At 41.2% G+C, this 13450-nt stretch overlaps 1 protein-coding gene across 1 annotated transcript; it reads left to right on the top strand.

The window, feature by feature from the left end:
* The first annotated feature begins 9782 nt into the window (after positions 1–9782).
* Positions 9783–13071, top strand: LOC104496834 (lymphotactin-like). Its single transcript, XM_010140009.1, has 3 exons — positions 9783–9852; positions 12112–12229; positions 12966–13071. The coding sequence occupies exons 1-3, from the start codon at positions 9783–9785 to the stop codon at positions 13069–13071; spliced, it is 294 nt and encodes a 97-aa protein (XP_010138311.1).
* Positions 13072–13450: the final 379 nt, after the last annotated feature.

The following is a 13450-nucleotide window of genomic DNA, read 5'->3' as shown; positions in this document are numbered from 1 at the left end:
CTATCCCCTGACATAGCACAGGAATCCAAGCAAAGAGGAGTGTTGCCCGAGAACTACAACACCCTCTCCACAAGCTGATCTGAGGAACAGTGCACTGCTACAGCACTACTCTATTTTGCCAGATCTATGTTCTCCGTTGTGAAAGAAAAGCTAATTCTACTTTCCAGTACTCTCACAACCTTTTGAGAACCTCAGGAGAGAAGCACTATGCAGGAGCAGTGTCATTATGTTCAATGAATCTGTTGATTGCACGTGGTGTGAGAAGACAAAATAGCTTACAGGTGGACCAACAGAGGGAAGAGCTGGAACAAGAAAGATAAGGACTGGGATAAATAGGCAGGGCAGTCCCTGAATTTTTTTAACTAGCAACAACCAGTTGACTCTGACCCTATTTGATTTGGGGCTCCATCAGTATCTGCTTAGCTCTGAAGCACAAATTGCCCCACCAAGCAGAGATTAGGTCACCTATTCCCATGTATGCCTTTGATAGACTGATGCTAGTAGCATTCTTTTCATTTTGTGTAGAAAAGAGGGAAAATAATTGTTTATCCTGAAGAAAATAGCATAGCGGATGGAAGAAACCAGTGTCCTGTGTCAGTAAATAAGCTAGTGCACAGAGAGCAAACTGACAACCCGAAACTAGGCACAAGCAGTGGCCTTACCAGCCACTGGAACACGTGGCTAATTTGGGCTGGGATTTGTATGAGAAGAGAATGAGGGCATTCACCAGGTCTGGCATACTTTGTTAGGCTGGGTGGAGTGCTGCACACAGGGCCATTCTGAACCGTGGGAGAAGCATATAGTGGGCCCATGACCACACTGAAATGCATTAAGGACAAGAAATATGATAACCATGGGAGGGAGCTCTTAATTTACTGGTGTCTTAGATACAGTGGGGGTTTCTGCAGCCCTTAGTGAGAAATAAAAGTAGTTTGCAAAGGAAAAGTGAAACAGCTTTTAACAGTCACTGCCTGATCTCTGAAATTGTGAAGAATAAAATGAATGCTAACTTCAGGGGGAGGCGGGGGGAGGACAGGGAGAGAATTTTCCCATCGCCTCTTGCCTACCACATTGCATCACTCACTGCAGTGAGATCAGGTGAATAATATAGACTGATGCATTGGTCTAATACATGCTTTCGTACTCATAGAAATGATGAGGAGGAAAAACCCAGGGAACGTATAAACCCCAAAGACTCTCTTTCAGAAAGTTCAGGGTGGAACACTTTCAAGAGTGGGTGTTTGCTGCAGGCCCCTGTGAGATGAGCTCTTTTTTCCTTGCCCCTCTCCTTTACGCCTTCATTGGCACGGTGACCCTCCTGCTGTTATGGGCTCAATGAGAAAACAGTTAAGGAAATATAAAAGCCAACTGAGAGAAAAATACTTCTCAGTCTGTACCCGTTTAGGGGTACAGCTGCATGAGCACTAAGTTTCATTTCATAGGGCAGATGAGGTTCAAAGGCTGTGATCAGTTTTTTAAAAATTCTGTAACACTTCATGGAACAGGATGTGGCCCAAAATGGTCATATTATAGTAACCAGTGTGAAGCAAGGAAATGTACCTCACCAGTGGTGTGGTTAGAAAGTGTGAGAGTTCTTCACCTGACAGATGAAGTAGAAAAATACCTATTCCAGAGGCTATTATAACTCTCTTTGAAGGAAGAAAAATAATATGCTCACTGAAAAAAAAATCTGTGGATTTCTCTTGCAAAGATTCTGGAATGATCTCTTCCTACCTTCTTTATTTTTTGTTTTCCTGGAAACCACATGGGTTAACACAACAACTGCAAATTAAAATTTGTGAAATTTGTTGAACTCAGTCATAGGACTTCATGAAGGTTTGGTTATTTAAAATGCTTACAAGTATAATTATTGTTTTAAACAAATACATTTATTAGAAATCAGCTATGTGGGGAAAAAAACAGAAGAAATAAACCCCAAAGACTCCTTTTTGAAAAGTTCTAGAAGATGACATTTTCAAAAAAGGGATTTTGCATTATTCATCTGTCTTCCCTTAATTTATTTTTTTTTTAATGCCCTGGCCAGCCAATTTCCAGCAGTGTTAAACAAAAGGCAGAAATCTCTATAAATTTTCCAAAACCTAGTGTCTGAACAGGAGAAAGACTCAAGATGTTAGCTCCATAGCCAGCGGAATAGTGGTACTCAATACAGCCAGTCTGTCAGCACATGTGAACTAGAGAGCCACAGTCGTGTGTTTTCTTTGGGACATGAAAACACATGCTGAAGAGTTAGAATAATTCTTGGGTAGAAATGAGAGAAGATAGCAAATAAAGGACTGAAAGATGAATCCAGTCTTTCTGGTTCTGCTTATTGTTCTGCTGCCTGGAACATGCTGCTTTATTTGTGGTTCTCTTTGACGCACACCCTACTCCAAATGTTCATTAAAATAGGTATGAATGCAAAAGTATTTAACAGCAGAGATAAGAAAAAGTCTGTGTACTTACAATAGCACATGCATAACAGATGAGAGTGAGGCATACAAATATCACTGGTATGTCTTCTTATCCCTATAATTCCCCCTGTCCCCCAAGAATCACAGAATCTTTTTTACCGGAAGAGACCTTCGCTTGTAGAGCATGATAAGGTCTCCCCCTCAGCCTGCTGTTCTCCAGGCTAAACAACCCCAGTTCCCTCAGCCACTCCTCATAAAACTTGTTCTCTAGACCCTTCACCACCTTCGCTGTCCTTCGCTGGACACAGCTCTTCAACAGATTTCCTGTGATGACTGTCGTAGAGCAAAGGAATCCAAACACGTACAGATTGGCCAAGGGGCTCTCTCCAAAGCGTGAAATACAATTGAGGAAATTGTTCCCCATTGAGCAAACACAAGCATCCGAGCCTCCTATAGAAATTTTACAATTTTTATTCTTCGTCCTGGTTTGAGCTAAAACAGCACTAATTCTATTCAGTGATTTTACTTTCCAGCTCAGTCTCTTCTAAGTGGCTGCACTTTCTGAAGTTAACGGCATGTTTTTGCAGACAGTTTCTGCTTCTAGAAGTGACAATGCTGGACGTTTACAGTCACTGCCAGGAATTAGGGTGCAGAAAGGCTCTTCCTTGTACTTTCTCCTTGTACCTTCTGCTTGTACTTTCTACAGACCAAGGTCACTGCTGAATCCTGTGTGCCATGGTGGGGGTGCAGTAAGTGAGAGGCTGCACCTGTGGGGAGGAGCAGACAGGACAGGTGACCCTAAACTGACCAGTAAGGTGTTCCATCCCATAGACGCCATATTCGGTATAAAGCTGAGACATCACAAGGGTTAAGGATTCTTCTTCAATGGCCAGCAATCCCTGCATTCCTGAATCCAGTTCCAGAATTCAGCTCCTAAATCCAGTTCTCATCTGGTGCTGAGTCTAGTCTGGAACTTCCCCAGCATCTGTCCATAGCATCAGTGGTGACAGTGACGTAATTGCCACCAGGGGGGTTGGGTTTGGTACTGGTTTTGTATATATTTCATTTTATTGTTATTGTTTTCATTAAAGCAGTTTTCATTTTCTTTTCCAATCCGTAAGTCTCTCTCCCTTTTTCTCTTCCTTTTTTGGGAAGGGAGAGGTGTTAACAGGGCACATCTGTCATTTGTCTAGTGGCTGCCCCAGCCCTAACCCTTGACAGTCTTGTTGGCACGTCTCTCATTTTCAGGGTTTGTTTGAAGTAGAGTGACACTAACAACTCATTTATCTAAACTGCTGTGGTCCTTTTCTTCAGAACAGCTATCTAGCCTGCTGTTTCCAGTCTGGCATTTATGCATAGATTGGGTTTCACTGTATTCATACTGAATTACACTGTATTACCATACTGAATTTCATTCTTCGTTTTAGACCATTTCCCCATTTCATTAAAATAATTTAAAATACTATCTTACCTTCTAACATGATTACAATGGTTCCTGCCTTCACATCATTCACAACCTTAGTAAGTGTATCTTTTTTTTTTCTAGCAGTCAATTAATGAATCTGTAAGATAATTTGCTCTGTGGAACCAAGACAAACACTCCAGCAAGCCCAGTTAATCTATCTGTTGGTGACTATCAGTCAAAATTCTGCTGTTATTACAGAAATGTCTTCAGCTTTTGCAACTTCTTTCAGGAACTATTCTGCTGATGGATCCTGAGACACAATCTATCTGAGAAAGCGTAGCAAGAACATCTTTGATAACCTAGCAAGGGAGACTTCAGATTGTGCTCTGGACATGGGCCAGCAACATACGCTCACAGCCCAGAAAGCTAAATTTATCCTGGGCTGCATAAAGAGAAGCTTGGCCAACAGGTCAAGGTAGGTGACTCTGCCCCTCTACTCTGTGCAAGTGATACTCCACCTGGAGTACTGCGTTCAGCTCTGTCCAGTTGGTCCTCATACAGGAAAGACACGGACCTGTGGAGCAAGTCCAAAGGAGGGCCACAAAATTATGAGAGTGCTGGAGCACCTTTCCTGTGAGGACAGGCTGAGAGAGTTGGGATTGTTTAGATTGTTTTGTTCTGGAGAAGAAAAGGCTCCAGGGAGAGCTTACTGCAGCCCTTCAAGAATTAAAGGGGGCTTATAGGAAACATATGATGAGATTTTTTAGTAGGGCCTATAGCAAGAAGACAAATGGGGATGGTTTAAAATGAAGGTAGAATTAGACTAAATATTAATGAGATATTTTTTAGTAAGGGTGGTGAAACACTGGAACAGGTTGTCCAGAGAGGTGATAACATTCAACATTCCTAGAAATATTGAAGTTCAGATTGGACAGGTCTCTGAGCAACCTGATCTAGTTGAAGACGTCCCTGCTCACCTCAGGGGTAGATGACCTTTAAAGTTCCTTTCAAAAGGACCTTTCCAACCTAAGCTATTCTATCATTCTTCAGTTTTCAGAAGAAAGATCAGGTCTACTCAAAAGAGACTTTGTTCCCACATCCTTGATCCTACAAATATGGCATGCACATAGAAGAACTGCTAAACAAAATTTGCATTCTCTGTTTTACAGAGAATGAGAAAGTAGAAAAAGAAATTGTAAACAAAAAAAAAAAGGAAAAAGAAGGAAGAAAAAATGCAATAGGATGGACTGAGAATATTTCACAAATTCCCAAAAATATTTGTCTCCAGTGATTCATCACCTCTGTAATTCCCTGCAGCAATAGCATTGCACAGTGTTTAGTAACTTCTTGGTATGTGTCTCACAAAGAACCAAAACACGCAAGACTGACATTATAAAGATAAGGATCAAAGTCTTCCTCTTGTAAACTCCTGAGTGACTGTATAACTGCTCATAGAAAAAAATAAAACAAAACCAAAAAAAACCAACAAAAACAACAAGTGAAAGAAAGACCAAAGACCTCTGCCACACAGAGACTACCACATTATGACCAGTCAGCTTAAAACATTAGCAAAACAGGTGCATGCTTGCACCTGTAGAGTTGACTATAGAGCGTAGAGTAGTGTTTGTATATTTGATTCAATGTCCCTTCCAAACCAAATAATTCTCAGTCTAATTTTACATATCTGAGTGCTTCAAGTTGAATGACTGAAGGAAAGATTTTAATACAACTTGCTTATTGAAGAGCACATGATACATCAAGGGAGGAGCATGTTAGTGGGACCAGAGAAAATCTGGCAGGGAAAAGCTGGCAGTATGGTCATGGAAACAGATCGTCTACAAGCAAAAACTCTATGATTAAGAGAAAGCATTGTTAATAGGGTTACATTTCTAAAGGAGGAGTTCTGCCAAAACCAACACAAAACAGGGTAATTAAAAATGTCATCTAAGGGAACAAATTAGGTTAAAAGTCATCGTGTCTCAGCTGAGCACCGAGCATGTGTTTATTTCCACTCCATTACAGTATCGATGAAAAAGACTGAACATAAACTGCTATTTCAGATACCTATGATATCAGCATCAGAGTGAAAGTGATGAAAAAGCAAAGGAAGAAGGGGGAAGGAAAGTGTGTAAATATCACATCTGGATGTCACTTGCTGCTGATTCTTAAACCAGTACTCTGACTGTTAAGAAACCATGCAAAACCAAAATATATTAGGGGCACCTAACTTCACCCACTTACTGCGTCCAGCATAAGATACATGTGTGTATTGCTATTGTAGATAATAGAGACAGACATCTGTCTCCTGAGTTTATCATCTCCCACCCTAAAAACAGTTGTCTGAGATATAGGTGTGTCTGAGCAGAGGTTCCTAGGTCCCTTCTTAGAGTCACTGAATTCCCTGATTAATAGTCAAAAGTGAGAGTCAGCTGCTGACACATCTTCAAGTTCCAGGGGATCCTGAATATTTACTGAAGTATTTATGTCATTTCTAGAAGTGCATAAGAATTTACATATTTGTGAAGATCTTGGCCCCTCTTTTTTGAAAGCTAACTACAGTATGAGAAAGTCCAGTACTTCAGACTCTTTACCCTGGTAACTAACTCTGATACCAGGCCCAACACTCTGCTCACTGCATATTTCTTTTCCTTCAGCAGGGTTGCTGACATGAAACAGGGTATATACAACAATTATTTCAGTAAAAATTTCATGACGCTGCTAAAAATTAAGAAAACTATTGCATTCAGAGTTGGTTAGGAGCTGTACTAAAGCAGGCCCTGACTTTGCCTGCTGTTGCATGTGTCCCAGGTGCCCCCTCAACTCTCTGTGCCCCAGCTGAAAGGGGGCTGAACGGCTTAGGAGAGCTCTTGAGTCCCTCAGGCAGAAGCTTCCTCTTGCTGTCCTCTCCCAAGGCTGTGTGTCCCAGCCTCTTCTCTTGTCATATAGGAAGTCTAAGAGCCTAACTCAAAGCCTGTGGTTTTCTGCATGTGAGCAGGCTCCAAAGATTAAATACTGATATATCTACACATCCACACTTGCAATATGGTTGTCTGCACCTGCTTTCTCTTAGCAAAGTGTTTATGTGTTAAACACGAGATGTGAAGAGGAGAAGAAGGGTAGACCTCACGGTGCACACAAAATTGTGCCTGTAGCCAAGGGTTTGGGAAGCGGTATGGTAAAGTTAGTCAATTTTATCCACAATCCATACTTTAATAATTATTAGATTACTCCATAATCATGTCATCCTTTTTGTCTGTGGGTGTGTCACAAGCTTCAAATGACCATTTTACTTCAGAATGCTTTAAAGGCATCATGTGATGAGCGAGCCATACAAGTCAGTCAAGCCCCAGCACAAGTGTCATTAGCATTCAACTTATTCACAGCTGAGATGCAGTAATAGGAAAAGTACTTTGGGCACTTATTAGCTGTCTCGTTAATACGACTTACCAGCAGGAAAACAGAAAGACTATACATCTGACCGTCTTGCACTAAGCTTTTGTCACAGCCCAGAGGCAGTGCCCGCTGGTATTACAGTAAAAATCAGCCTTATGTAACATTAGGACATCAGAGATCATCAAATATCCACAGACAGGGCTGTGGGTCTCCGGCCCACAAAACAGACTGCACTGGGCATAAGCCATCTACATGGGATGACAGTCCAGGAGGCCACAGCAAATGACAACTACAGAGAGGGAAAACTTGCCACAGAACAATATTTCATCCCACCTTAAGAATGGTGGAAAACTGAAGAAGCAATAGGCTTTCTAATGATACCTCAGGGACAAATCCACAACCTACAGAAGCTTCTGCAAGAAGGACTGACTTTTTCTGAGCTGGCTCATACTCAGTACAGCTGGCGACCCTTCCTCTCAAAACTGTAGACAGTGAGTATATACATCCATGTACGTACCATATCAGTGAATGGAGGTTGGGGAGCATCTCCTCTCTTAATAGTGAGAAAACTTCTATCTACCGTCAGTGACAATGTTGCTATCTTGCTTCTCACAGCTGGAATGGACCAAAAAGAATATCTCATTCAAGGAGTGATTTCAGGCAGTGTTCAGCAAAATACCAGGATGCTACGCTGCTTGGACACAAACTGATCGTAGATTTCACAGTAGTGCTGCTGAGGTCAGTACAGTTAGTCCCCTGTGTGCCACCAGGCATGTCTTTTACGGCCTTTGGCTGAAGCTTTGGCTTCCATTTCATTGAAACTTCAAGTGGGTTTATCAGACATTCAAGCAAAGGAGCAAGTATCTTACACCTGCTTACTGACTACTTTTGCTTTTGCTTTTCCCTGGGTTTCATGGTGTATGTAAGAAGAATCAAACCAAAAGGAACAAAGAATGTGTGTGTGAACAAAGACCGTGTTCTCCACCTGCAAGACCTACAGACCGTTCCTGAGTTTACAGACCAGCCGATTACAGCCTAGAAGTCAAGTATTTGAGCTCCATTCTTAGCTTGACCTTAATTTGCCTGAGGGATCTTAGGGAATTGACTTCCACATGCTGTGTTTCCCCAGGCAAAGCAATTTATATTGGTATTATCGGGAATTTGGAAAACTGGAAGTAACCAGCTGAGGCAAGGCCTGGAGATAAGAGCAGAGGAAATGTCAGACTCACATCAATGGACACTTGCTCCAGGCTTTGCACTGACAGCTGTTCTTCACCACTGCCTTCCAAGCTCAGACATCAGGCAGCCTGGTGCTTACTTATTCACACCAGGACTGGCTGGATCCTTGTGGGCCTAACAAAGCATGGCTTTTTCTGCCAGGCACAGAAGTGCTCCAGAGTGCAAAGCATGAGAGGAGATTTCAGCTCAAAGGCTCTGGATGATGATGTCAGCTCAGGTGCTGCTTCGTGTGTGTCCTGGAGGTCCACAGCTTGCTTGACAATTATTTGCAAGCACAAAATCACTAGCAGGTAGAAACACTGTCCAGTAACTCAGACCTCCTTACCACAACACAGAAAACTTAAAACTGGGTAATAGGACTAGTACAGACCACAAAAAAGAACACTTTTGATAGATGTACCCTTGAAACAAGTTGACAGACCTGTTGTCAATACCACATTTGCACAGAAATTAAATCAACTTTTTTTGACTTGCCTCTAAATTGTGCCTCTCTGCTTGTCTGGTTACTTTCTGGAGTTTCATTCTTTATACCAGAAAGACCACACTGCCAAAAAAAAACCAAAACAAAAAACCCCCCAAAATTTTATAAACAATTATTCCTCTTTGAAACCGTTGTAATTAAGTTATATCTGACTGGCAGGAGGACTAGTGGATCTGGCTTTGTATGAAAAAATCTGTTCACTCTTTCTTCTCCCAGCATACAGTGTTATTTGCTTTGGTCACGTCAAATCATGGCAAGGGTTTTGAAGAGTTTTGAAAAGTTTTGAAAAGCTCTACCGCACGTAGGAAACAGGAGTGATATACCCCTCCAAAACCACATGTTAAAGTGACCAGCTACCTACAGCCACTATGGAAAGAGCCAAGATGTTCCTGTTTCCATCATCCTTTAGCTCACAGTTCCCCGTTTAAGTGGTCCACTGGTCAAAGAGGTAACTCTGAATGTTACTCTGTGCCTCTGTGGTGCAGTTCTACAAATTGAGGTGTGAAAGGACAGGAACATTTATTAAAGGTTTCCACTATAGAAAAAGAGCTCTCACTTTTTGCAGCTTGAAATAAACCCTACTTGCAACACAGAAGCAAGTGCAACCACAGCAGGGTTAGAGCAGGAAAAGCCTTCACAGGGGGGCTAGTGAAGGACGGGTCGGAGAGAGGAGGTGGTTCTCTGTCACTAGAAAAAGTACTGCCACTCAATTTTTTCCACATATAGTCAGCCCCGCTATGACGCCCCTAAACTGAGCACAAGAATTGACCACTGAATGACAGTATATAAACTCTGTGGAAGAGGGCTGACAGTAGCCACTTTCCTCTCTGCTTTGACAAAGAAGCCACCGACAATGAAACTCCACACTGCAGCTATCCTCATCATCTTCTGGCTTGGCATCTTCGCTGTGCACACAGCAAAAGGTAGGTTTACAGCCCAAGAGGCAGGCAGGAATTGCTCCATGTTGCACCAGTGGTCTGGTGAGCAAGATTCATTCTCAGCCAGAGCTGATTCATTAGATAACAGTTGCAAGAAATCCAGATCAGAATCATAAGAAGGGCAGCTTTATGGGAGATTTCATCTGAGGTCCTGTGAATTACTGGTTGGCTTCTCTGCCTTAGTGCAAAGAGAGTTTCTGTGCCTTAGAACACTTAAAGGGTTTCTGTCCATTATTCTCTCTCTTAAATTCTTCTTGAAGAAAAATATCTTTTAATCTCATTGATATCATAGAGCAATTAGTTCTATAGGTTAAAAATATTTGTGAAAAATATTTCTTGAATAAGATGTACTTTATTCTTTTTTCAGATATGCTACTTTTATATACGATTTTATCTTCTTTTTAATTTGTCTAACTATTTAGCTTTAATCCCTCTAATGTCCTTAACTTAAAAATTTCTTCCACTTCTGTATCACATACTGCCTATTTGCTTGTGTCTAGTCAAATACTTTGGCACACTCAGGCAAACTAGGAACAAAAACTGCAAAAGAGAGCAATGGATTTATTCAATACCTTCTCTCTCTTCCTGATTTCATACAATTCAATGTCTTTTTTGAGACCATTTACGGGCACCGAAATGAGCTGTGTTTATTATTTATGCTTTAAATAATTTTGTCTGCAGTGATGTTTAGGTCTGTGACTTTTGGATTAGGCTACATATGTCATGCAAAACCATGCACACACGTGCATAAGCACATATCTTCTTACACATGCCAGATTCACACAAACAAGCACATAAAAATCACAGAAAACACTCATATGCAAACCCACAAAAATACGCAGAGAAACACACAGAAAAGGCGTCTTCACAAAACCACTCCAAAACCAAACTGAGACCTGCTAAGCGTTCACAAGATTACGTAGCTGCACACTGAGCATGTAGACCTAGTGACCTGAGAGCTAGACCATACTGCACTCTTTTACGTTGATTAATGCTACTGCTGTTCATCTTGTCAACGTGTGGGTTCATATCACAGATTGCCAGTTTTTTATGTCATTCTCCGGGTTGTATAATTTCAGGAGAAAAAAAAAAAAACAAACAAAAAACACACCACAAACTGCTGTAGGTGCAGAGTATTTTGGTTTTTTTCCCAAGCTTGGAGAATCTCTGCTGCTATTCTCTTCATTCATTCTCTGGAGATAGTTTAGTAGTAAAGAGAACATTTCCAGGGCTAGTAAGGATTGCTTGACTATCTTTGAGCTCTGTAGTGCCATATTTTGAAAAACAGTCTGAGGCAGTAATATTCATATTTGGAATGAATCATCAAAAAATACATCGTGTACTCATGAATAAAGCAAGATCAGAAGAAATATTCCTTCAGGCAAACAAAATCTCAGGAATTAGCAACCCTGTCAGTGCCTGTGCACTGGCTATGCTACAGCTTCTCCAAAGGCTGATGTGTGTTTACCTCAGCTATTCCAATTATTTCAGAAAAGCTCACAGATAATAAAATTATGTGAGGCAGGTTTTGTATTTATTGTCTTCTCCATCTCACTTAAGTGAGTTCCCATTTGTAGTTATCACATAAGGTAACAGCTGCCCAGAGAAATTTACACTGGTACCATGATCCTCTTTATTAACTTTATTCCTGAAATGTGTTAAAATGTTTGAGGAAAGAGGATTAAGTAGCACTGCACTGCTTTTAAAACCAGAACTATAGCAAGAATATGCTAGTACTTAGTCTTCTGGCAGATATACCTCCTTTTCAACAATTCTTTTAACGCTAGTTTTGGATGTCCAGGGTGAGAGAAGCAGCCTTGCTTTTCTTTCCTTCACTTGGAAAGTAGGAGGAATGATCCACATTCAGATGGCATTTGGAAATCCACCCAGTAAAGGTGCCGATTCTAAGCACTATTCCATATAGGCACTTATATGCAAATGAGGCAGACCTAATTATGCTATGGAAGCAGAGACTCCCTAGGGACAGAATGATTATACAATTGTCACAAGAACAGGTGAAGATTAGTATCTTAACTAAACTAGCAATAGCACTTTAGAGATGGTAGGATGAGTCAAAAAAAATACCTTAATCTCTTTAATAATTGGTATTGCAGCTGTACATCATGAGACACTCATGTTCTAAACACAGCTGGAACTCTGCTGGAATTCATAATTAAGTAATTATGGTTTAATATTAATACAGTATTGACTGCCTTCGTTAATTATCTATCTTTCCCCTTCTAGGGAGCGTTGGAAGTCGGCCCATGCGCAAATTCAGTTGTGTAAATCTGTCTACACGGCGACTGAACATCCAAAACCTGGTCAGCTATGAAAAGCAACAAAATCCAGTAGATGCTGTCATGTAAGTATCTGTGCGCCGTTCACTTTCAGACTTGTCTGTGCAAGAACACTGCCATCAAAACGGCATCATCATGGCCCAACTCACTAAATCTGTATACTTCAGACCACCCTTCTCTCACCTTCTTATCACCCCCATGAAGCAGTCACTTGTCAGCTAAGGGAGTGAGGGGAGTGGGGTGGACCACAGAGAGCTGGGAGATGGATGCTGCTCACAAACCCTGGTAGAAATCTCACTGAACAGCCAGACCTTTTGTGTCCAAGAAGTGAGTGAAAATCTCAGTGAGAGATCAGAGTGAAGCAGTCAGAAACTGAGTGCATTGAATTGCACGAAGGGGAGATATGAAGTGGAAGAGTTTGGGTAACTCTGACTCCTGCTAAGAGCTGTGTTTGCGCTTTTGATCTCACAAACATGCATTTTTATCAAATCTGGCATATGCTCCTGGGAGGTAAATGTGCATCATGATTTCACATAGAATCTCAGATTACCAGGTATGCTCCTATTTTTAATGTCAGTACATATGTACATGACCGTGTATGCTACATACATACCTATGCCATAAATAGAGAACTAATGTTGCTAACTGCTGTTATTCCAACTAAAAACTAGCAACTCCAGCATGAGATACAGTTTTATCACATTATTTCTCATAAAAACCAAGAAATAAACCTGTTTGGAGAGTCTGGATTTGGAGACTGGAATTTAATGGCCACCTTGTTTGCTTTCTTTCTTCCTATAGGTTTATCAACTCAAAAGGTATCAAGATCTGTGTAAGCCGTGATCAGAAGTGGGTGCAGACTGCTATGAATAAGATAGACCAAAAACGTACCACCAAAGGAAAATAATCCTGAGGCAAGCATCTGGGCCAACTAAATGGAATCATAAGCAGTGCTGCACGTAACAGGGAAGACAGCCTTAGCATCTGCTTGTACTTCCTATTTATTAATTAGAAATAAAATCTCTGAACAAACAAGAACTCACCAGAATCTGTTTGAACATCTGCTCACTTCTTCATTTTGCAGCTGGACTCTGTTACACTGCTTATTTTCTGAAATGCTTACTAATATTTATTTACAACTGAATGCAGATGTCTTCTCATCCTTGCTGCCCTGACCAGCATGGCATTTAAGGGTGAATGGCAGAGAGTTTCACATCCTGTAGGGAAGAAGATGACCCCCCACAGAGATGAGTGAGTGTAGACCTCCATCCTGATGAAGGTTAGAA

This window comes from Buceros rhinoceros, unplaced genomic scaffold (genome assembly GCF_000710305.1).
Source record: "Buceros rhinoceros silvestris isolate BGI_N320 unplaced genomic scaffold, ASM71030v1 scaffold60, whole genome shotgun sequence".
In the NCBI taxonomy this organism is placed as follows: Eukaryota; Metazoa; Chordata; class Aves; order Bucerotiformes; family Bucerotidae; genus Buceros; species Buceros rhinoceros.
Note: the sequence above shows the minus strand (reverse complement) of the source record. Positions and strands in the feature narration are given on the sequence as shown.

Excerpts from the sequence above, each read along its gene's own strand:
- LOC104496834 (XM_010140009.1), top strand. The coding sequence starts at position 9,783 with ATGAAACTCCACACTGCAGCTATCCTCATCATCTTCTGGCTTGGCATC. Across the intron at positions 9,853-12,111 it reads CGCTGTGCACACAGCAAAAG|GGAGCGTTGGAAGTCGGCCC; the intron begins GTAGGTTTACAG and ends TTCCCCTTCTAG. Across the intron at positions 12,230-12,965 it reads AATCCAGTAGATGCTGTCAT|GTTTATCAACTCAAAAGGTA; the intron begins GTAAGTATCTGT and ends TTCTTCCTATAG.